The 23,355-nt window shown below is 46.0% G+C and overlaps 11 protein-coding genes across 11 annotated transcripts; 7 read left to right on the forward strand and 4 right to left on the reverse strand.

Moving 5' to 3' along the window:
- Positions 1-240: 240 nt before the first annotated feature.
- On the forward strand, positions 241-597 carry N7529_001101 (bZIP transcription factor; the record flags this gene model as incomplete). Its single annotated transcript, XM_057236632.1, has 1 exon — positions 241-597. The coding sequence occupies one exon, from the start codon at positions 241-243 to the stop codon at positions 595-597; it is 357 nt and encodes a 118-aa protein (XP_057103435.1).
- A 1,766-nt stretch (positions 598-2,363) lies between these two features.
- N7529_001102 (class I SAM-dependent methyltransferase) lies at positions 2,364-4,130 on the forward strand (the record flags this gene model as incomplete). Its single annotated transcript, XM_057236633.1, has 11 exons — positions 2,364-2,564; positions 2,611-2,663; positions 2,725-2,781; positions 2,842-2,871; positions 2,923-2,964; positions 3,036-3,111; positions 3,167-3,207; positions 3,257-3,282; positions 3,337-3,523; positions 3,597-4,025; positions 4,079-4,130. 11 exons carry the CDS (start codon positions 2,364-2,366, stop codon positions 4,128-4,130), a joined length of 1,194 nt encoding a protein of 397 aa, XP_057103436.1.
- Positions 4,131-4,387: 257 nt separating this feature from the next.
- Positions 4,388-5,718, reverse strand: N7529_001103 (uncharacterized protein; the record flags this gene model as incomplete). The annotated part of the gene is made up of 2 exons (XM_057236634.1): positions 4,388-4,698; positions 4,755-5,718. The coding sequence occupies 2 exons, from the start codon at positions 5,716-5,718 to the stop codon at positions 4,388-4,390; spliced, it is 1,275 nt and encodes a 424-aa protein (XP_057103437.1).
- A 2,080-nt stretch (positions 5,719-7,798) lies between these two features.
- N7529_001104 (uncharacterized protein) lies at positions 7,799-8,486 on the forward strand (the record flags this gene model as incomplete). The annotated part of the gene is made up of 2 exons (XM_057236635.1): positions 7,799-7,851; positions 8,009-8,486. 2 exons carry the CDS (start codon positions 7,799-7,801, stop codon positions 8,484-8,486), a joined length of 531 nt encoding a protein of 176 aa, XP_057103438.1.
- A 1,006-nt stretch (positions 8,487-9,492) lies between these two features.
- Positions 9,493-10,455, forward strand: N7529_001105 (oxidase ustYa family protein; the record flags this gene model as incomplete). The annotated part of the gene is made up of 3 exons (XM_057236636.1): positions 9,493-9,907; positions 9,984-10,071; positions 10,131-10,455. The coding sequence occupies 3 exons, from the start codon at positions 9,493-9,495 to the stop codon at positions 10,453-10,455; spliced, it is 828 nt and encodes a 275-aa protein (XP_057103439.1).
- Positions 10,456-11,828: 1,373 nt separating this feature from the next.
- On the forward strand, positions 11,829-13,510 carry N7529_001106 (pepsin-like aspartic protease; the record flags this gene model as incomplete). Its single annotated transcript, XM_057236637.1, has 3 exons — positions 11,829-12,005; positions 12,142-12,463; positions 12,528-13,510. 3 exons carry the CDS (start codon positions 11,829-11,831, stop codon positions 13,508-13,510), a joined length of 1,482 nt encoding a protein of 493 aa, XP_057103440.1.
- A 1,946-nt stretch (positions 13,511-15,456) lies between these two features.
- N7529_001107 (uncharacterized protein) lies at positions 15,457-16,110 on the reverse strand (the record flags this gene model as incomplete). Its single annotated transcript, XM_057236638.1, has 1 exon — positions 15,457-16,110. One exon carries the CDS (start codon positions 16,108-16,110, stop codon positions 15,457-15,459), a length of 654 nt encoding a protein of 217 aa, XP_057103441.1.
- A 1,324-nt stretch (positions 16,111-17,434) lies between these two features.
- On the reverse strand, positions 17,435-18,769 carry N7529_001108 (putative aminotransferase; the record flags this gene model as incomplete). Its single annotated transcript, XM_057236639.1, has 3 exons — positions 17,435-18,155; positions 18,216-18,682; positions 18,737-18,769. The coding sequence occupies 3 exons, from the start codon at positions 18,767-18,769 to the stop codon at positions 17,435-17,437; spliced, it is 1,221 nt and encodes a 406-aa protein (XP_057103442.1).
- An 849-nt stretch (positions 18,770-19,618) lies between these two features.
- N7529_001109 (uncharacterized protein) lies at positions 19,619-19,897 on the forward strand (the record flags this gene model as incomplete). The annotated part of the gene is made up of 1 exon (XM_057236640.1): positions 19,619-19,897. The coding sequence occupies one exon, from the start codon at positions 19,619-19,621 to the stop codon at positions 19,895-19,897; it is 279 nt and encodes a 92-aa protein (XP_057103443.1).
- Positions 19,898-20,133: 236 nt separating this feature from the next.
- On the forward strand, positions 20,134-20,322 carry N7529_001110 (uncharacterized protein; the record flags this gene model as incomplete). Its single annotated transcript, XM_057236641.1, has 1 exon — positions 20,134-20,322. The coding sequence occupies one exon, from the start codon at positions 20,134-20,136 to the stop codon at positions 20,320-20,322; it is 189 nt and encodes a 62-aa protein (XP_057103444.1).
- Positions 20,323-21,262: 940 nt separating this feature from the next.
- On the reverse strand, positions 21,263-22,389 carry N7529_001111 (uncharacterized protein; the record flags this gene model as incomplete). The annotated part of the gene is made up of 2 exons (XM_057236642.1): positions 21,263-22,297; positions 22,342-22,389. The coding sequence occupies 2 exons, from the start codon at positions 22,387-22,389 to the stop codon at positions 21,263-21,265; spliced, it is 1,083 nt and encodes a 360-aa protein (XP_057103445.1).
- Between the last annotated feature and the right edge of the window lie 966 nt (positions 22,390-23,355).

Raw genomic sequence — 23,355 nt, forward strand, 5'->3', positions numbered from 1 at the left:
ATTTTTGTCAAACAGTCTTAAACATGAAATTCACACTTGATATGGCCCACTGTAACAATTATTAATGGGTAAATTGATTAACTAATTCGCTCTAGAGCGTCATGAATGTGTCATAATAATAATCAAGCACATCTATCATATACCATCAAAACGAGAATATTCCCGGCCTTCCCCGCTAGAATTAAGTCCAGGCCGGCATCCCAGAATCGCGCAAGCCCACAACATGACAAATAACCTATAATGAGTCCCTCAGCAGGAAGACCTCAAAATTCACCGGCCGGCCCAGAACGGAGGGAACACCTCGAACGAAACCGCGTCGCTGCAAACAAATATCGACAAAAGAAGAAGAAAGAGCACGAGCAAATCGATCACAAACTACATGATGAAGCAGAAAAGAGGGAATTGCTCTTGTCGGAGGTCCAAATCCTTCAAAAGGAGGTCTGGGAGCTCAGAAATCTGATCTTCCAGCATGTTAGGTGCGACCACAACCTCGGCTCATTACCTCCAAGAATAGGCCACACTAGTTCAAACGACCTGAGCAACTCCAGTCAACCAAATCAACCAAATCGCGGAACACGGTCGTCTCCGACGCAATGATATACATGTTATCTCAACACATCGGTGGACGATTTGCTTCCGGTGTTGAACAGTCATTGTTTTTGCTTGGACAAGTGCTAGCGTGTTACTTGGGAGTTTACGATGCCAAGTGACCGAGCACTATATAATTTATGACCCAAATTTGGCACAAGCCTATGCTTCACATTCATTGATGGAAGATTGGAGTTATAACTTTATTTTTATGAGTCTCGCAATACCGGCGTTGGTTTCGGGTTATGTATAATAACAATGCGGCGTTTGAAATACCCCAGGAGATACCTGGTCTCCCAGTTTCAACATATACCCTAAATCCTATGAATGTACAGCTGCATGACAAGTCAGTCTGCGACGTATTATTTCCAATACTAATAGACCTATCGGTAGGCCCACACCCTCAGCCAATCTCACCCTCGGTCAATTTGAACGCTTTCGATCGAACTTCACTGAGAGACTACTAACATATTTCATAAGCGGGCTACGTACATAAGCGATCTGCATAGTCCAAAGCACATATCAAATGCGATAAACTACATTCCGTTATACCAAAATCAGTAGCCTAGATACACTTCCCTTTATATGGATATGGATGCCTTGTAGGTATGTGGAAATAGTGAGTGAGATATATTGATATATGTATATATTCTTTTCACGTTTACCCACGTCATTTTTTGTATCACAACAAGATCTGTTTTCATTTGATTTGAATAAAAACATACTGTTAAAGACGCTTATCGATTTCGGTCGGCAAGTAATGGATGGAGTAAACAAAGAGTGTGATTGTTGAACCATGGCCATTTGATATCTCACATTTACAATATGTTTTGGACCGCGCTTGTGTGCGTAGCCCGCTTCTGAACCACGTTGTAGATTTTTAGCTACAAAATAATCCTTCTTGAATTTTCTTAGTCATCCTTGTGTCTCAATGATCATCTAGCCATCTTACCATGACCAATGGGCGGCTGTTTCACCTTCAGCAAGATTGTCACCTAATGCAATATACATATTTTGAGTATCTTTTGTGTGTGTCTTACATATGGAATATACTCAAAAGTACATATTAAACATCCTCGAATATCTAATCATACAGATTCTAATAGAGTAATCAAATTATCCTAGAATGTTGAAGTAGAATTCTTATTGTCTTTTAATGCTTTAAATATCGATTTTATTCGAATGTGGAAATATGCTTCAATATTTCATTTTGGAGGGTCGGAAAAAGCCTCCGAAAACTATCTACTTATGAGAACTATGATACTGCTTATTTATATACTCCAGAAGTATTATAATGAGCATTGTAGTATAATAAAAATAATTATAGCTGAATCCATATACATCTATCTACCTTACATTATAAGATATTCGAGGATGCTTGGTATGTACTTTTAAGTACCTTTTATATGTAAGCCAAATACAAAGGATACTTATAATATGTATATTGAATTAGGTGACAATCTTACAAAAGGTGAAACAGACCAATGCGCGGTCGCGCGCATTGGTCATATGGTAAGACGGCTATGCCCTCTATCCTCCTTGAATGATCGACATCCGTATCTCTGGCATAAACCCGAAGATCGGGGCCCGCATAGCACGATTTGAGGCGCAGAGACCTTTGGCGCACTAAGCTCGATTTCCGGGGACATCTACTTAATACTTACTATAAATCAACGTTAGATGTCAAAAAGACATATCTATAATATCTATAATATCTATAATACTCATAATACATACAATACAAATTAAAAAACCGAAAGTACAATCTGCCCCCCATGGCGGCCCAAAGCCGCCTCCACGCCATGCCTCCTGTACCGAGATGTACCTACATGCAACCTCATACGCGGCATTCCGCCTTTCCCCTCTTTTCCCATGCCCTCGAATTCCACTACACCTCTCCAGCTTTAGCGCTGGCGCTAGTTTTCGAAATAAAACCTGCTGTCAACATGGATAAACAGGCTGACGATATTGCAGTGGTAAGTGTTGCTTTTTTGGTATTGGCGTTTTTCTCATCGCGTTTAGGATCCCAACTTACACTCTATGGGGGATGGCCTAGACTTGGACGATTTCCAGTCGTGAGAGACTACCAACCCTATATAACTATCTCTGTTGTCATATTCTCACCCTATTTCATAGGGAGACTACCTCTATCGCGTCGACGATCGCAAAAGGAAGGTTAGAGAATGGTCGAAGGTCAGTGCACTTGAATTTTGAGCCCTATAGGGTCGCTCCAATGACTAACTTAAGGCAAAGGTATCAGGCAATAAAAGAAGATGACTATTGGTTGGTCGTGGCTTGCATATGTCAGAGAATCTTAATTTGACCCAAGTATAGGGGTCCTTCTGATGAACAGCAATTCGAGGCCTTTGAGATTAGGTATATTGTACCACCGCACTATCTTTATTTTTCTCTCGCTAGAAAAGTCGCTGTCATACTAACACACCAAGTCATATATTATTTCTCGTGCTCGAGTACCAGCAAACAAATCCTCTTTTTCGCGCTCCTATAGGCGACTCACCCAAGGTATGTCTATGATGATGCAACCTCTCTGCTTGACCATTTGCTGACCATAACATAGCATATTTTGGATATCGGAACCGGAAAAGGAAGCTGGGCCTTGTAAGCTGACGACAATTTAAGATCATAAATGCATCTGACAATTCCACAGCGACGTTGCCGATTTCTATCCATCAGGTAAAAAATTCATTGAAGCGAGGCATTCCCTTTTTGTTGAACTGACACACATAGCGACCGTCCGCGGCGTGGACATATTCCCCCCACCAGTGACCTGGGTGCCCCCTAACTGCGTGTTCGAGGTAGACGATGTGCTCCGCGAGTGGACATGGCGAGACCCGTTCGACTTTATTCACTTGCGCATGATGTATGGTGCATTCGATTCCAGCGGGTGGAACCAGGTCTACAAGCAGGCGTACGAGTGAGTCTCAAGTCTCATTTCTTGCCTAGCTGACATTCGAAATTCATAATTTATTTCTTGTCGTCTACTATAGTGCCCTCGAACCGGGTGGTTGGATCGAGCAAATGGAGCTAGACATACGAGTCTACAGCGACGACGGGACTTTGAAGAAAGACAGCCTTCTCGCTGGATGGGGCGATCTCTTTATTAGATGCTCTGAGCGAGCAGGGCGGTCACTGACAACACAGCAAACGATGCGCGGCGCGATAGAGAGGGCTGGGTTTGTCGATGCTCACGAGAAGCTATACAAGATACCGCTGGGCCCCTGGGCCAGAGATAAGGTACTCAAGGAGGTTGGGCAATTGCAGTATGCGCACTGGAGCGCTGCCATACATGGCTGGGCGATGTGGCTTCTCACTAGGTTTGGGGAACCGGAACCGTGGACGAAGGATGAGGTTGAGATCTATCTCGCTGGAGTGCGATTGGAGTTGAAGAACCCTCGCACGCATGCGTATGGTTATGGGTGAGGTTTCTTCGTATTCAGCTGCTCTGAATTGCTTCGCTGATGATATTTAGGCGGCGTGTTTGGGCGAGGAAGCCGGAGGTCAAGACCGAGCTATCACCCTAAAAGTATGTTTCATTTTCCAGCACTGGTTTGATTGCTGTGGGTGGATTGGCTGAGATTCCGAAGGGAACTAGCGAGGGATGGGAAATTTCTTTTGGCAGGGTTTGCAGGCACACTCTCGGGCGGAGGTATTATCCACATCATAATCGTGAAAGTCAATCTATTAATTCGCTAAGGAAATCTATCGTGTGAAACAACAAACAAACGGAAAAAAGTAACAGTTACAGCAGCAAGAACCATAGACAAGAACAAAAAGAAAATCAAATCCGAGATCCACGGAAGTCCATATACTCAACACCCTTGGCTTTCAGATCATCGAGCACATTGTATTCCATGATCCACTTCATGCGCTCCATCAGCACATCCGGGTTAAAGCTCTCGCTCAACTGATCCGGTTCATCCGAACTAGCAAGCTTGCCAGCCTCAAAGCTAGTCCTGGTGACCCGATCGGTACGGGGCTTGCGCAGATCCTGATAAAACTGGAAGGCAGTCTTGAGGTCGTCGTTTTTCCAGTGTGCAAGGATGGTAGCTAGCGCAATGCCGGACTCGATAGCCATGCAGACACCCTGTCCTATAATATAACGCGATGTCAGCTCTGTGAAGAATAGGTACATGGTATAAATTTACCCTGATGAGGGAGCGTCGAGTGAACCGCATCGCCCAGAAGAACAATTCCCGCGTTCTTTGCATTGTTCATTTCATACCATTTTGCGAGTGGATCGCGGACATACAGTGCCTGTTTCATCATCCGGCCATCTGGCGAGCCGAGCTCCAAACCTTTGATAATATCCTGCACCTGCGGGCACCAATCCCGCACATGCTCGTGGAGGGTACTGATCTCCGCGCGGGCCATCCAGTTTTCCGAGTCCCAGCTGTCCAGGGACTCGGTCATGAATCCAATAACGCCGACGCGATCGGTTTGCGTAGCCGGGTTGCCGATTGGTAGGCAAAGCAGGTGGCGTTTCGGGCCACGGAAGTTCACCACGTTGCGGAGGAGCGTGGCTGTTTCCTCGGGCAGATCTTTGTATTCGACGAAGCCGCGGTAGACGACTTGGCCGGAGTAGGTGGGTGAGTCGGTGTAGCCTAGTTCGCGACGGACCCGGGACTTAATGCCGTCGCATCCTATCACGATATCTGCATCTGCCGTGGTGCCGTCTTCGAAGTAGAGAGTGTACGGTGCATCTGCGGCATTGCGTTCAATGAAGGCTAGGCGCTTCTGCAAGTGCAGTTGGTCTTCAGGTATGGGCTCTTTGAGGGAATCGAGGAGGTGGGCGCGGTGGATCAGACGCGCGTGAGGCTGCGAGAACTCCTCGATGTGTCCGAGATACTCGCCGGACTGGTAGTTGTGGTACTGCATGTAGTACGGCAGCTGAGGGGAAGAGCGACGGACCAGAGACTCCTGGAGGCCAAAGGCGTCGAGGATGCGGTTTGCGTTGGCTGTAATGTCTACGCCAGCGCCGACCTCGCCGAATTGGTGGGCTTGTTCGTAGCACTGGATGTTTTTCAGGCCGGCGTATAGGGCGGCGTTCATGAACGCCATGCCTCCTAGGCCTCCGCCGACGACTACCACTCGTTTGTCTTGGAATCCCATTCCGTGAGAGATGAGAGCTGGTCTGAGTGTGGTCTGGATGTGGAGACAGATGAAAGGAATTGGGTTGTTTGCTTGCTGTATTGTGTGATGTGATTTTTGAGTGCAATGAAGCGCGATGGGACTATTTGTATGTTGGCGACCATCTGCCTGTGTCTCTGGCATACTTCGCTATCCGACCCATTGACCTAGACGCATCTTCGGAGTTTCGAGAAGCGTCATATGTGGGCCTCATCCGAGGCATTAGTGTGGATAGCGGGTCGGATCTCTCCCGGCCGATCACCCATAGATGGAGTCGAGTTGATGCTGTCATATTTGGTCTGGCGATAAAGTTGAAGAACACTGCAAGTGACGGATTGTTTGTTTTTTTTTTCTCATCCGAAGGCTTGCCAAACTTCCGAGCTTATGCAGTTCCACAAATCCGAAAGACTCACGAGTGGTCGGATTGCAAAAGTCCATATGTAAGCAATCTGCCGATATGCCGACTTACCCTATCACCCAATCAATAGGCCATGGATGGTATGTCACGATAATCACAAAATGCGTCAAGCCTTTTCGAGTCACGTCTTAATGATAACAAGCTTTGAGTGGAACTGTATCAATCTGGTTTTCTCGGATGTGCTTCGGCGTTTATGGCCTTAACAGTCGATGTCAACACGACGCTAACTTTGACTGTATTTTATTTTTCACTCCCCCAAACGTTTCTTACTTTGTATGTTGCGGACCCGTTTTCGAGTTGAACAATCAAATGAGAGCCCAAACACAGCAAAACCCCCTTTCCCACCACGTTTCGAAGTTGGAGCCTCGCCCGGTTGCTGCCTGCACTATACCTGACTGGGAAGATAGGTACTTGAGGAGGTAGAGCGGAGTCGCGAGGAATAATTATCAGCCCTCGATTCAATTTAACATATTATCTCTCCAAATTGCTATCTTCACAATGAACTTTGAGTCTAAGAAACAAGCTCGTGAGTATGTCATAAGTCAAATTCCAAATCGGATACAGAGAATTTGTCTCAGCGATCGAGATTCCCTTCACCGGTTTCGCCTCCTTCCTCGCTCTCAGAATATACTCCGGGCGCCACTATGATTATAGGCAAGTTATCTTCCTATTTGAGGTGGGTTATACATACTTAATTTTCTTGGAAGGTCGAGGGTCCGGAAGTTGGGCCCTCCGTGGCGTCTTGGCGGGTCTAAATGGAGGGTCGCAGCTAGGCCTAAGTATAGGTCTTGATCAGTTACGCAATTGGGTTGTAAAGATTACTATTATATGAGTTCTCAGGAGAAGATAATTTCATTGTTGGATTTTTTTTCTCTTACGTCTGCTTGAGTGCTTAGCACTTATGGTAGGTATTTATATACACCAGCCGGATCGTCGAAAGTTCCTTCTCGCAGGTAGGGTGCTCGTACGAGCGGCGGAATACTGATGGTTTTATCTTTGGCACGGGTCGTTATGCACTTATGGTTGGCTTTCTAGATGAATCCTACCATGATTCCGAGGATGGCAAATCTACCGAGGCTTACATCTGCTGGCCTAAGGGACCGAATGAGTCGATGCGTGATATGATTTCGTGCGGTATGCAGTGCAGGAAGGCATTGTGAAATTTAAATTGATACCATAGTCTGAGAACGTTGCCGACGCTCTTATGAAGCCGTTGGGACTCGAGCGGTTCAAGCACCTTCGGCCTCATGATGGCCCGAAATCTCAGTGACGGGTGAATGGGTAATGAGTGAGAGGAGTTTGTGCCGAGCTCATTTGGCCACGCACCTACGGGCCCGAATGGCGGTAGGGCGCGTTCCGTTCAACTACTGCCCAATGAGGCCAATGTAGTTGCTTTTGAGTGAGTTTCAAATGAAAAGGAGGAAATAAGCCAATAGAGGGGGTGGCATTGCAGATTTGCATATGTTTCGTGGGTGTGCTGCGGTAGTCGGGTTGGCACCAAGCTCTGGTAATGTTTATTAGACAACATGTACTACTTTAGTCTCAGATAGTAGCTCATTCCTCCTTTCTCTGGATGGAATCACTTTCATGAGTTTCTCACAACTCAAATTCAACATAAACATGTCTAAGCATCGACTACCAAAAATGTACCCGTACTCTCCTATTGGAGCATGCATTTTTTTCACACCAGTTACGCTGTATAATTTACGCACTCAACGCATCTCCTTTGGCCTCTCGGCTATTTCGCAATCCGATCTGCGATTTGGGATGAAACATACGAAACAATAATTGGCCTACTAATTGCTCTGCCTCCTCCTTGCTGACCACGGTTGTTGTTTTTCTGCAAACCGGTAGCTTCACCGCACTTGTCAGGATATATCTGTCTGTCGTGCATGCCACGCTTCTCGTGTTCCTCTTCTTGCGCAGTCTCACCGCGATTTTAGATGTCGGCTTCACGAACGGAGCTTCCAAATATCGCAGTACCACGCTTGTCGATGTCGGCCTCGCGAACGGAGCTCCCGAATACCGCAGTACCACGCTTATCAATGTCGGCCTCGCGAACGGAGCTCCCAAATATCGCAGTACCACGCTTGCCGATGTCGGCCTCGCGAACGGAGCTTCCAAATATCGCAGTACCACGCTTGTCGATGTCGGCCTCGCGAACGGAGCTCCCGAATACCGCAGTACCACGCTTGTCGATGTCGGCCTCGCGAACGGAGCTCCCAAATATCGCAGTACCACGCTTGTCGATGTCGGCCTCGCGAACGGAGCTCCCGAATACCGCAGTACCACGCTTATCAATGTTGGCCTCGCGAACGGAGCTTCCAAATAGAGCCGATTCACGCTTGGAAGTTTCCAATTCATCGTGAGCTTCGTGGGACACGTCACGTGAGTTCATTGTAGGTGCAGAAACTGCCAGGGTGGCAGACATCATGAGGGTGACCAATGATAGCTTCATGTTGGCGAAAGCAAGCTTGCAGATGGTTTTTGATGAGAAGGCATCACTGAATATTAGAAGAAACCGTGCTTACCAGATGAGATAGATTATCTTGGAGATTGATTGGCTAGAATTGTGATCTAGCTTTAATGACATATCGGCATTCGTAGACTCTTATATACTTCAGACTACCTTAAAACTCCTGGAAGATATTTCGCATAAGTAAGTCGTCATGAATTTGCCCCCTGGATGGCATCATGCAGCTGACCCCTTGCCGGCAGTCCTGGATTGCTCAAACACCACATCATGCTGAGCATGCTACTTAGCTAAGTATGATAGATAGGGCTGAAAGCTACCCGGAACTCTTGGCAGGCGAATTGGGGAATGCTGAGTCCCTTTTTTTCTGCGTTGATTGGACAAAGTAAGGATTAGCATGGTCTTTTACGCTGGAGATAACCCCTATAATGACGCAAATATTGCACATCTGCCCGCTTTATAGCCAATGCCGATCAGAAACTTTCAGGATCTTGAGAATGTGTCGAATTGAATCCTGTCGGTAGATGGGAATGTAGATCGTACTACTGCAGGTCGTCAATCATTGGTCCACTTGTTCTACCACAGCTCCCCCAATGATGCGCACGCATCACAGCGACCGAAATAAACCGAGAGAAAGTCACATCATGCAAGGGTCAATTATACAGACTACGCGTCACATTAACTGGCTAGCTTAGCGGGCTATTGGTTCGTCTGTGTCCATCCCATCCGACCTCCCATACTCGTAAACATGAACTATTTTATGCTTTCTAGCAAGCCATTCCTACCTTTCGATTAAAAAGAATTATTTGACTGGTCAAAAATACAATACTGCACCCTTTGACAACTCTGGAAACGAAGCCAAATTATGGCGGTAATTGATCCCTCCAAAGAACACCTTTATGGACCGATTCACAGCGAAGACATAGACTCAGAATCCCGTAAATTGTCTAGGGACTTTGAACCGAAGATTTGCCAGAAGTCCCATCTTTATCTGATTGCTCCGTGGATTGCCTCCACCCTCTCGCTAGCCCTGATTACGGCTCACCTGCTATTTCAACAAGGAAATGATTCCTGCTATCTATTTACGTCTCCATCAGCCTTCCGAACTGATCTCCGCGATGCACATCCCTACATCGCTTATGAGGAACGTGTGTTCTCTGGGAAGCTTGCATTCAACAAGGAGATAGGCAAGGTTTACCGAGATGTGAACCCATCTGAGCCTCAATATTTCGGACTTCCATCACCTGAGATTGATAATGCCTGGGCTGACTTACTGAGAGGTATGTCTCTTCTTCGATAGTTCGGAAATTTTCGGCCCCAAAGAAGCCACTTTAACATAACGAGGGGACGTTATAGGCGAGTTCGTAACGATGACCGAAGAAGAAGCGGCACCATATACGCCAGAGCTGAAAAAGGACCCTCTTTCCCATCACTACCACTTTGAGTAAGCTGCCACCCAGGTATATCTTTCCGAATTTTCATTCTAACTTTTCTGTCTAATAGACCTGACATGTTCCACTCCCTCCACTGCCTCAATGCAATTCGAATGGAACTCGACATAGACTATTATACAACACATCATCATCACCACGCCGAAGTGGAGGAAGCTATCCAAAACTCTACCAACTTCCCAGATAATTGGGATCGAATTCACCGTGACCATTGCCTAGATCAGCTGCGGCAAGCTATCCAATGCCATGGAGACCTATCGCCGGTTCCTGTATATCATTATAATAATGATATAGTTGGGCTTGGAGTAGGGCAGGCTCACACTTGCCGCAAGTGGGGGCCTATAAGGGAATGGATGGATGCTCGTCAGACGAGTTAGTGTGATATATAGTTTTGAAATGAGAATAGCGAATTTATTTCGAGAAAGAGAGATATATATAATAACCTTCTCAAGAGCCCAAGGACCCTTCTCGCCTCCGAGGCTCTCCTAGTAGCCTCCTGAGGTGCTTAGTAAGGGTTGACATCCCGAGAGATAGGTAATGAGATAGTGAATGGGGATCTTCCGAAGAAATCGCCTATATTTGGATGACTAGTCTACGTCTTTGTGAAACAAATGAAATCTTTATTAAAAGCTTATTTATGAGGCAGCTAGACCTATGGGCATAGAGTGGAAGATAGAATAGAGAAACTAGTTCGGTTGATGATTGATTAAAGAAGGAAGCTGGGGAAAACCTACATGTAACTAGTTAACCAAGGTGGCAGGAATAGCGGCCTGAAACCTCAGGCAAGAAATATATGTCGGAAGCCTGAGAAAGCAGGCCCACTTGTTTGTCGTGTTTGTTCATTATTCAGCAAGTAAATTACACCTATATATAAATTGCCAGAATTAGGGGTAATGGAAACCAGAGTTATTGACATCACCTGATTGGCCAGCACCAAGTTGTATTTCATAATATATCACACGTAGTAAACTTTGTAATCAGCCCTGGAAGAGATCAACTCCGGGCCATGCAGAAGCTACTTCTTATAGTAGTAGATTGCCCTTTTCCTATCCCAGTCGCTCGAACCGAACGCTGCGCTCATCCTAAACTCACCTGAGCGATACCCACCCTACTACTTATCACATTCAAGACATTGCATTGAGTGTGATGGATGGAAGCCTTGATAGAAACAGCAATAAAATTTATTTTAGGGTGAGCGTGGATGATTCGGGTGATATGAGGTATTTAAGGATTGTAACCTATGTGTGTACCAACTAGTGTGGATAAGCACCTCGGCTATTGGTGTGCATTCAACTATCCGGGACTGCCGCCGAAGCGATGTTCTTAGTGCTTCCTACTAATGAGTGGGTATTTGCTAGGCGGATATCTAGTGTTCCTGAACGCTGTGACACCATGCCACATCGAGGCTCAACTTCCGAATCCCGACCTTAGCGCGGAAACGAAAAGTCCGTTCGGCGAACCCTAGCACGGACGGCATGCTATGATAGGTTCTCGCGACGCCATTAATTTGCCTCCTGGGGTGGGAGAACGTTAGTGGAAATATGGTAGCAGTAGTGAGAGTGGGCGCAGAGAATAAATAGGGTACAAAGGCTGCCTGTTTACCCTTCTGCTCGCTGCTGCGCTAATTTGTCGTGTTCGGAGTGTGGAAAACTTGCATCCTGCTACTTTTTCCTTGTTCATTTGGTTTGTTCTATGCCACTGGCCAGTATCTAGAGTTTTTCACCATCGAGATCTGTGTTGTCAGTCAGCCATGCGGGTAACCTCTATCTTGCCGATCGCCTTGGCAGCTTTGCCATGTGCCAATGCCATCACGCTGCACAAGCGGGACGATCCGGCCGTCTTTGAACTCCCGATTGCCCGCAGTGGACGGTCTCAAGCGTTGCAGAAACGCAGCTCCAAAGTCGCTAGCACAGCATTATATAACGTGGTATGACTCATATCTTCAATCCTATCTCATTTATTTCATTCAGTCTGTAGCACGAGACAGAGAGAAAGAGAGAGACAAAGTCTCAATGCAGATTGTACCACTTAACGATAGAACATGTTACTGAGTTCATGGATAGCAAAATATGTACTACATGGTCAACATCACCATCGGCACCCCTGCTCAAAACCTTTCACTTAGTCTCGATACTGGTAGCAGTGATATCTGGGTCAACGTCCCAAATTCCACCTACTGTGCGGCAGATGATGATCCCTGCTCTTCGACTGGCATTTTCAATCCAAAGGACTCTTCCACCTTCAAATTGCTAGATTACGAGATGAACGCCACCTATGTCAGTGGATTTTTGGCGGCAGGTCCCTATGCCACTGATACGCTGGCGATTGGGGGTGCGTCGGTGAAAAATGCGCAGTTTGCAGTGGCTGAAAAAAGTCGAAATCCACGTAAGTATATGGACCTTTGATCTTTCCAAAGAGGAAAGAATATGGGCTAACGGATCATGTACAGATGGTATTCTGGGAATTGGATATGCGTTGGGTACTTACGCCGGCGCCAACCTCGGCAAGAAATACAATAACCTTCCGGAAGCGCTAGTAAATAGCGGTGCTATCAAATCGGCCGCCTATAGCCTGTGGTTGAATAAATTCGATGGCACTGGAAACCTTCTCTTTGGAGGTGTCAACAAAGCGAGATATGAAGGCGAGCTGCAAACAGTGCCTGTTGTGAAATTATATGACAACTATTATTCGCTTACCATCGCCTTGACAGATATTTCTGTGAAGAGCACCAGTGGCACTGAGAGTTATACAACCGGTCTTCCCTTAGCTGTCACCTTGGACAACGGAAGCGCTTTCATCACGCTGCCCAAAGAGCTGGTGGACCCTATATACAAGGAAGTAGGTGCGGGTTATTCCTCAACCGACGGCGCTGCCTACATTCCCTGCGACATGTATAAGGCAGATTATAATGTGACCTTTAGCTTCTCGGGCGCCAAGGTCAAGATTCCCATCAGCGAACTAGTTTTTAAGGATTACGCCTACCCCGATTTCCCCGACGATAACTGTATCTTCGGACTTTCCTACAGTGAACCCGGAGTGAATCTGATGGGTGATCCCTTCTTGCGTGGTGCCTATGTGGTCTATGATCTTGCCAATAACGAGATTTCGCTTGCGAACACAAACTACGACGGGGGTGATGATGATATTCTCGAGATCGGCACGGGAACAGCTGCGGTACCGGGCGCGACGCTGATGCCCTCGGCAGTCACATCGGCAACGGGTAATGGTCCCAGTGAACCCACCGCGGCCTCGGGGTCTTCGGGATCCCAGTCGGGTGGAACCACATCATATGTCACCAGTATTGCGACTGGAACGGCTAAGAGTGGTGACGCTTCTAGCACCTCCTCCAAGGGAATGGCAGCGTTGCCCACCAGCAAGCCGAACCACCTTCTGCCAGGTCTTTTGGGCGCTGGCTTACTGTTGGCACTGTAGGTTACTAGCCAGTAATTGATGTACTGGACGTCCTTTTTGATTGATGTATCTATATTGACATCTCTATCTGTATATAATGGACCTGGCAGCTGGACTTGGAAATTTTCTGACTTTCTGTTGTATGAGAACATTCTCGTCCGCAGACATCGCAGATGGAAAATCGAAAATCACGGTCTGTCTAAATTAGCACTAAGATTAATGACAATACAACTCGATCACGGAATAGGTATTAGCGTAGATCACCGTAGCTGTTGCCGATATTCCTTCCCTAATATAGGATTGTCTGCTTGAGAACAACGCACCCCTTCTCTACATGGTAGTCAAGCATGTAGGTGAAAAGCGACACTAGGTACTATTCTCGGGCTCAACAGCGGCAGTACCTGTGATGGAGGTGGCAATTTCATCTGAGAAAATAATATTAGTTCGTGTCTCGATACCTCACGGGTGAGAGTGAGCAATCCCTGGTCGATCGTGCCGCGGGAGATCGTTCTTGTGATGAAGTCCCATTTCCCAGTAAGACGAGTGTCTGAGAGCGACAAAATTGCCAGTTAGAGGACTTACTGCTCTCTAACTTGGTCGAATCGTCGGCAGAGGGCGTTTTTTAGGTTTCTTTCGCCTCGTGCTTGAACGTATAATGTAAAATGTATGCTATTCCATGCATCGAATTCACATACATCCCCACCCAACAAAAGAAGTTAATTACCCATGGAATTTACATCATGATCGAAAAATTACAAAAAAACATACAACAGTGAGGATTCGCTGGTGGTCACCCACCCAACTACTAACTCACCGGCGTGTGGCTTAAGTACGGCTGAGCGGACGGGAAGCCCTGTTTTCCACACCCTATGGTCGTATGTACTTTTTACTGCTCTGCGTAGATATCTATACGTATGAAGATGTTAATTAAATGAAAAAAGGGTTCATAGATAGGGCGAGAGTCCAAGTGAGGGATGTGTAATTCCTGTTTGGAACTTAGTCTATCAACCGATACCAAAGACTAGAAGACTACCTAGAAATTATTACTATAAGAATTATGTCCAATAAGATGCCATCACAGAAAGTGTCGCATTATTGCATAGACAGACAAAGGAGCTGAGCCTGCAAATGAGGTTCCACTTCGCGCATCGTCAATACCCGTTATGCAAAAGATACGTGCGAGGATAGACTCCATCAAGGATAGCCCTCCTGCAGAACGCCGATGCAGATGCCGACTAATTGAGGCGGAATGCAAGATCTAACATAACAGGAGCGTCATTCTCTCTCAGTCTTTCTTGATGTTCAATATTCAAGATTTACTGATCATGCGTCAGCTTGGCCTCAACTGATCATCAGCCTACTCATCCCCTGTCGCACAACGGGAAGCTACGATCGCCCATCGATTTACTGGTGATCTATATGCCCTGTTTTCTAATATACAAGCACATACGACCATAGGGTGTGGAAAACAGGGCTTCCCGTCCGCTCAGCCGTACTTAAGCCACACGCCGGTGAGTTAGTAGTTGGGTGGGTGACCACCAGCGAATCCTCACTGTTGTATGTTTTTTTGTAATTTTTCGATCATGATGTAAATTCCATGGGTAATTAACTTCTATGTTAGTTAGGTGGGGATGTATCTGACTGAACCCAGTATACATACCGCTTGAAATCAAGGCAAAAGACCAAAGGAATATGATCCTTATGATCCTTCCAAGGAGCTTTAATTATACTGAAACAAAAGGCCATTTATTAAGGCTTGCGACTTAAAGCTCGAGATTCAAGATAAGGTGCTTGCTGGGACGATCGTTTTTCGAAATTAAGAAACTTGAAAATGACAAAAACAGGTTAGGGAAAAAGTTAGTTTCTAAAGGTTCTTAAGCAGGGGGAAGGAGGGAAATGAAGTTAAATTGATGCTCAATCCAATGACCAGAACTACCAGACACATATAAACCCCGAGATAGTGTCAATCAAAGTGGTGCAAATGTATGAAATTGCATAAAACTCTGATACGTCCGAAATATCAGCTCATTCAAGCGTCTCGGACATGGCAAACGGGTCTGGCTATTCGGCCTAATAGGCACCCCCTTCGCTGCAATATCATTTTCAGGATCAAAAAGTTCAGGATATGTCCCGAAGAATGAAGGATCAAGCTTGTACTGAGAGACGCCGTGATCCATATTCAACAGTTTGAACACCGCCTGGGCACACTCCGCAACAGAAAACAGTGATGCAACATCAGGCGCTGGAAGAATAGTGGATGGATCAATATCTTTAGTGCCCAATGCAGCTGCGCCTTCGGCGACATCAGTCACCCGCACGTAGACGGTTGTCTGCGGGGCACCGAAGACTAAATCTGCCATGCTGGCTTCGACAACGTAGCTGCTGACTATGTCGACGAATATTTGGTCGATTTGGGGATTTGCGGCGTGTAGCCGAATCAATCGATCCCTCAGCGCTGGGAATGGTGTCCAGTCGATTATTGCTGGATACTGGTGTTGTAGTTGTGACATTGTTGGTCGATATTGGGGGCAAATTCGCGTCAGCAATTCTGGGCATGGATATAGCTGCCAAGCAGTCAGGTCGACGATATGGTAGAATCTTGTTTTCGCATACCATGCCATAGCGGCTGGTCGTGTGAGGCTGTTGAAAAGTGCGAGGACAGCCAGGACTTGGCGGTAAAGACTACAAAAGTGTTAGCTAAAGAGTGAAAGCCCTTTGAACGAGCGAGTGTACCTTTCTTGTTGTTGGTACTTTCCTCCAATTTGCCCGATACTTGTTTTCATGAGGTCTCGGAGAGTGAATATATGATCAGAAAACGGTGAATTTGTTTCAACCCAGGGTTTTCCTAGAATCAGGCTTGAAGATGAGCTTTCAGAAAGAGCTTTTGTGTATGGTTGCAGGCCCATCTGGTACTCATGGCTCCAAATATTTGGTATTTGTGGAAATAGGCAGTTGATATCGTCTGGCACGCTTTGCCAGTCAAAGGCTTGACATGATGCAACTAGTCCTGGAGATACCCGAGAATTATTGGGCATCGATGGAGTCATCGTAAAGGGCTCGAATGGCACTAATAGTTCATTTGCGCTAGGCAATGAGCAAATAGTGGGATCGAGAGTCTTGTGCGCGGTAGTACTATCTAGAGAACGCCCGCTGGAATCCGGCAAGAGGCCTACCTCAATAATGTTTTTCGTCTCTGCGGCCGGACATTCATGTAATGCGTTTGATAACGAGCCAGCCAATGTTTGCAACGTCTCGGTCAACCTAGTCAATTTCGACTGCACATCGACTAGTTGTTTGCGTAGATAATGATTTTCATTCCGTAATTTTTCAAATGCTTGGTCTTGTGATACATTGCCAAACTCAGCGCAATTTTGAAGTTCTCTCACTTTCTCGGCTTGTCTGAGCCGATATGCTCGCTGTGATAAACGATTGCGAGCTCTTCTACTTCATGATCAATAAAGTTTCCTCACATTCCATAGTCCACGAGGGCTGCACTCACCTTTTAACTGGATCTTCACCCCTTTTGTTAGATTCATTATTGGCGCTTTGCATGGTTGAAGCTCACAGTACTATAGAACTTTTGTTGACAGGGAAATTCTTGTGGGCGGATGTATGTTAGAAGAGGAGGGAGGGCCACTGGTGGATCAACCTTGGAAGTGGTGATTAAGGTTTGACATGTTTTATTTTGATTGGCCAGTTTTACTACTCTCACGCCCTTCGGTAATGTGTTTGTATCAACGTATTGAAATTACCCAGCCAACAACATCACGTCAAACGGATCAGGCCTTGCAAGAAATTTTAGATAAGCAGAGCTTCTGAGAGCATCTGGGACTTGTTTTCAATCTATGTACGAAGTGATCACAAGTCTCTCTGAACAAATTCATAGGGCCAAATCAGTTAGATATATATATACTTAGTGAGATAGAGCCTCACAGACGAGGACTCTTATTCAGTAGACAGGGGTATGTCCACATAATCACTATCAAGGAAAGCCTGCAGAACTTGGAGATCTCCCTCAAGTTGCCTTGTATCACCTCCAAACCCAAGACGAATATATCCGGGGAACCGAATGCCATCCCCGAAGCATTTTCGACCAGGAACAAGTAGAAGCTTTTTCTTGTTCAGCAATCTCGTACATAACTCCAAGTCGTCGACTGGCTGACCATCTCTCTTGAATTTGATAAATCCAATCGGCGCTCCCACAGGTTTCACCCACTCACAACTTGAGCTATTTTTGTCAATGAAGGACTGAATCAAGCTCACATTTCTTTCTGCCAGTGAGCGATTCTTTTCCATCAACACTTGTGCGCACGGAGGACTGAGGATGAGCGATGCAATATGTTCATCAACTTGACTGGCAGTAATAAGTGCATAGGATCGAGCGTTTACGCAGAGATCAATGACGTTGGAATTATGCGAAGCAATCCACCCGATTCTGAGTCCAGCTGCGGAGTATACCTTTGACAAAGAGCTTGTGGCAATGGTATTTTCGTAGCCCATTGATAGGATTGACGGTGGGTACGCGGGATCTGTTGGCGAGATGGAGTGGAAGAGTGGGCGATACACCTCATCGCTGAAGACGATTATGGAATGGGTTCTTGCGATCTCCACAATCTCTTTGAGAGTTTGATTTGGAATGATCGCTCCAGTTGGATTCTGTGGATTGCTGGAAATCATCAATGTCCGAAAGTCGTCGTTGGGATAAGAATGCGTAGCAATAACTCACCTGATGATAATCATTTTCGTATTCGGTTGGACCAATTCTTTGAGTTCATCTAAATCAAGTTTCCAGCCATCATGCTCCTTGGAATTCCAAAAGCTCACTTCTGCCCCGAAACATTTCGGAAGAGCATATAACTGTTGATATGTAGGGTATTGCACGATCACATGATCTCCTGGTCCAAGTAGAGCGAACAAAACAAGAAAGTTTGCCAATGATGCTCCAGGCGTAGTCACAATGCTCTCTGTCGAAAGTTGACTAGACGATTCTTTCGAGTAATAATCGGATATCTTGGAGAGCAAATCTTCAGACCCTTTCATGGGGCCATAGTCGAGTGGCTTTGAAATGATAGGAGACAATATGTCAACATCTGTGCCAGATCCAGATTCTTGTTGCAGGTCACCGATTGATCTTGGAAGACAGTAAGAGTGACCCAGGTTGTGTTCCACGGAATTTGTGTTAGACAAGAGCCACTAGATGATGAATTAGTGTTGATCGTTGCGTTATTGGATATTCATTTGACAAACATGATCAACTTCGAAGTTATCAAGTTTCACCATTTTGGGTTGAGCAGTTGGGTTACAGACAAATGTGGTTCTGTAGAAAGAGATTGGGTTCGAGCCATCTCTATATAGATAAAAGTATGAGTCACAACACTTATCTCGAGTCTCGTGCACATGCAATACAGGTTGATTTCGTATTCGAGCCAGTTAGGTGATTGGGCGGTTACGTTGCTCCAAACCCGAGGTCTCCGTTGTTAATTACGTGAGCGGTTACGTGAGTGAACGGTTACATCAGCGAATAACTGTTTAAGACGACCCGCTTAATTCTTCAGGAGCCGCTCTTGATTGGTCGAAGGGAAAAAAATCATATCTCCGATTCCAGAACATCATCAAACCATACATCGATAGGTCATGGTAATTCGGTATATAAAGTTGAGTATGGTGAATTCTTTTGATCAAAAGCAAACTTCGAGTTCCTAATCAACACTCATTGTCCCAGTCTATTGTCATATCTTCTGTTCTGAGAGGAAGCTCTAGCACACTACCCAAATGCGTGAACCTACTTCGAGGAGGAACCTTGCTCATCCCCGGGGAAAGTGACAAGGTCTTACCTAAAATCGCCGATGTTTTTGATCGAAGGAGACAGTATCTCTAGAATTGAAGCCTTAATTTCGGTCCCTGCTGGGTGTGTTGCCATAGATTGTACGGACAAGATCATCTCGCCCGGCTTTTTTGATACACACCATCATGTCTGGCAGTCGCTATTGAAAGGGTTCTTAGGAGACACGGCCCTGCTCCCATATCTAGCGATTGGTTAGTTTGCCACATCCCATGAACCTGCCCGTACGGCCATTGTCACGGATTACACAGTTGTTGCGGCCGGGTTAGACCTCAAAAGCCGAAGACATGTTTTGGGCCAATTTGGCGGGAATCATGGAGTCCATCGATGCCGGAACTACGACCGCCCTGGATCATGCTCATATGAACTGGTCCAAAGATTTCAGTCAGCGAAAAACTATGTTGACAATGGCCAAGAAACTAAAAATGGATTTCGAAGGTCGATATGCCATCGCAGGCATCATCTCATCCGCCATCCGCTCATCTCCGGATATACCCTCGTGTCTATCATCAAGAACACACATCCCAAGATTGAATACGGGTCCGAACCACTACCAGCCTGAGTAATGGAGAATTTTGAAAAGCTTGCTACTTCTCACTCACTGAATGACCCTGAATCTCGTATCCAGCTGGGATTCGGATTTGACTTCTACCATATCCCCAAATAAATTATCCTGGGTGTTTTTGAGAAGGTCAAGTCCCTGGGAACGAGGATTATCACATCACACTTCGTACAAAATTTCATCCGTGGCACCGAAAGCCTTCCCGTCTTGTTGAAGTTATATGGCCTTCTCCAAAAGAGCATGGTTATTTCATACGTAGGCGGAGCGACCGCACAGGACGTAAAGATGATAAATGATGGAAATTGCTTTGTTTCCGCAACACCAAATACCGAGCTTGCCATGGCCGCTGGACGTCCTGTTTGCTTCCGCCCCGATCTCCCCAGTATTGAGCTGGAGTTGACTGTCATTCCGCTACAAGTGGCAGTGTGACCAACGAGATGTGCACGACGTTGCAAACAGCCAGGTGCGTGGAAAGTCAGTTTCACGTGAGCAACGGTCACTGGCTAAGAGGAGTGCCTTACATGACCGCGGATGCGTTTATGATGGGAACGCTTCGAGGCGCCCGGGCACTCTGCATGGAGAAAGATATTAGTAGTATTGAAGTTGGGAAAAAGGCAGATCTGATGATTTTTGATGCTCTTAGCCCGGCGATGGCGTGTGCCGCACAGCATGATCCTGTCATGGCTATTGTCCCTCCTTCGACCATACGGGATATCAATCCTGTGTTGGTGGACGGCGAAGTAAGAAAAAAAAAACAGCAGGCTTTGTCCTGTTAACTCGACTGTTTGGAATGATGGGGAAGGATTCTCAGATACAGGTGGTGTTTCGTGTTGGCAGGATGTGGCAGAAAAGATTCTTGCCATACAGAAGAGGCTTGAACTGAGCATGCCAAGGCCTCTGCTTCTGAAGATTGAAGATCATGTTCGGGTTTATATGGTCACTAAAACAGTTCCACCAAGTTGTAATATAAAGCAAGTAAAAACGAAGTTTGGTGGAAGATTAACAAAACCATAAAAGATGTACCCCTATCTCAAGTGTTTCATGAGCAATTACAAGCACGTCAAGTCTGCATAATTTGTGAACAGAGATATGCGAATGCAGCACGCAGGTAGCCTCGATGGTATCCTAATTTTTCGACTCTTTGCACAGAGATGTGAGATGAAGACATATTGTCCCATTGCTGATAGTGTCCTCACCCGTGGTAGCTCTGCAAAAGACTGTTATAAAAGGCGCCATTATATACCTAATTGGATGAATGATTATGTAGACTTAATTTGGACTCTTTGATTTCTTCAATTTTGTGATAGCCGAACTACCATTTGGAATAAGCGATTTGCATATCAATTGGAACTATGGCAGTTCTGTTTGGTCACTTACCATGTTCGAAATCACATGCTTTTAACAAATCCATGTTGTGGCCCGAGATCCAAACTTCTCCTGGAGTCAATACCGATATCCATGCCATTATCTTCTCACGCGTAATTTCTGCCAAAACATCTTCGCGTGATATCTCTCCAGACAGTGCCCTTGCAAAGAGCGGTTGAAGGACCTTGAGATAGTAAGCGCATATGTGCTGTACCCTTTCGATATCCAGATCCTTCCCATCCGTCCGCATGACTATGATACTCCCATCGAAGCGCCAATGAGAGCTAATAGGCATGCCCCAACTGTCAGATGCTGCATCTATATTAGTGGCTAGAATCTCTGCATGAAGGTTTCGCCAAGAATCCTTCGGTAATTCATCCAGTAGCGCGATTCCATCCTTCAGTTCATCACGATCGATCTCGCATGCCCACATCGGATCTTCAAGCGCCATGGACAAGCCCGAAGCCATCTTAGTGCTTGGGAAATCACGATCGACAACCACCAATTGAAAATTTTCACAGCTCTTGAGCGTCTGCTCAAGGAAACAGCTAATTTGGACAGCCCTCACAGAGCCGCCACTGGGTGTTTCGCGGATAGTTTCATCAAAATATGTGCCGAAGAAGTCCAGGATGTGTCGAAAATCGGCGCAGTCTATATCAAGGTCTTCGGATGATGGATCCCCGCGCCTGCCTCTCATCGCAACAAAATCTCCGCATAGATTGTAAGGCACTCGCATACCGTGGCATGCCTCTACAGCATGCTGAATGGATTGATTAGTCTTGGGAGATCTTTCATCCCAGTCTTGATAGTATATCGTGATCTGATGGTCTAACATCAACCCCCGCCTCTTATTTTCGTTGAACGGTAGAGTGCACAAGACAGCATGTTTTGGGCCGAGAAACGCATCGAAATCGGCATGGTATTCGTCCATTGTCCAAATGATGGGCACCCATACAAGCTCGGGCTCTTTCGTGTCTCTCGGAAACCAAATGCCAATCTTGTGCATATCTGATGGGCGCTCATTTTGAAAATCCAAGTACTGTGAGCATAAAAGCTTGTGTGTTGGCAGGTCCAGTTGCTGACATCTTTTGGAACAGTACCAGGTGGAACGGCAGCGTTGGCATAAACCATTTTTGGGGCGGGGCATTTGGCAGATAACGCAAAGACTCTTCAAGTCCTGATAGAATATTCTTTGTGGACCGACAGATCTGGGATTTAATCTGGAAACCTGTTAGCTATAACCTCGCCAAAGTGAAATTCATATGTCCATACAGTATTTGCATTTTTTCCCGGTGTTCCTGGCCTCTCTTTTTAACAATTGATTCTGTGATTATCCTGCCGCCTAATCATAAAGATATCCGTGGACTTCAACTCAGAGACCGCTGACGATTGCTGTACAGCGACTGTTTTCGAAAATTCTCCTGGATGGATAAGAGATCGTAGTATCTCCTTTATAGCTTCACACAGTAGCTGTATTCGCGGTTGCATAGAGTTTAAGTTAAGCAGCGGGATACCCCATGAAGGGTGACATTGACCATGACAGCCACGGACTCCAAGCTTCAAAGATGACAAGGCTAAAAAGCGCGCACAAAGGAAACATGCATTTTTGCTACACCCAAGGTACAAAAGTGTCGGGTTTTGTGAGGGTTTCGCCTTGTAGTGCGCCAGGAGCTGTATTTCGCAGTGCACTGTAGGGGTATGAGAACAGTCACTTTCGAATTGACTGGCCTTTTTTGCTACATTCTTTGGCAACCCTCCATCTGCGGTCGGAAGTTGAAGCTTCTTCCAAGCTTGGTTTGCCGTTTTCTTATGGCGTTTTTGAAGTCGGACAGGATCTGGCGGTGACAGTTCGATAAAGAAAACCGACCGAAAGCTAGGCAATAGTCGGGCGATGTCAGATAAGATACGAAGATCAGTCACTGGTCTTGCCAAAGTTCGCAATGTCTTCATGACTTTTATTGTATCCACGCAAGGAAGCATATCCTTCAGCTTAGAGTGCGTTTTGTGTGATGAGCGCAGGGCGAGAGCTGCAAGTTCCACAATTTGACACCTTTGGTTCTCCCTCTCCAGCAGAGCCGATGATTTATATTTCAACAA

Source organism: Penicillium soppii (assembly GCF_028829465.1).
Source record: "Penicillium soppii strain IBT 18220 chromosome Unknown utg000001l, whole genome shotgun sequence".
NCBI classification, from domain to species: Eukaryota; Fungi; Ascomycota; class Eurotiomycetes; order Eurotiales; family Aspergillaceae; genus Penicillium; species Penicillium soppii.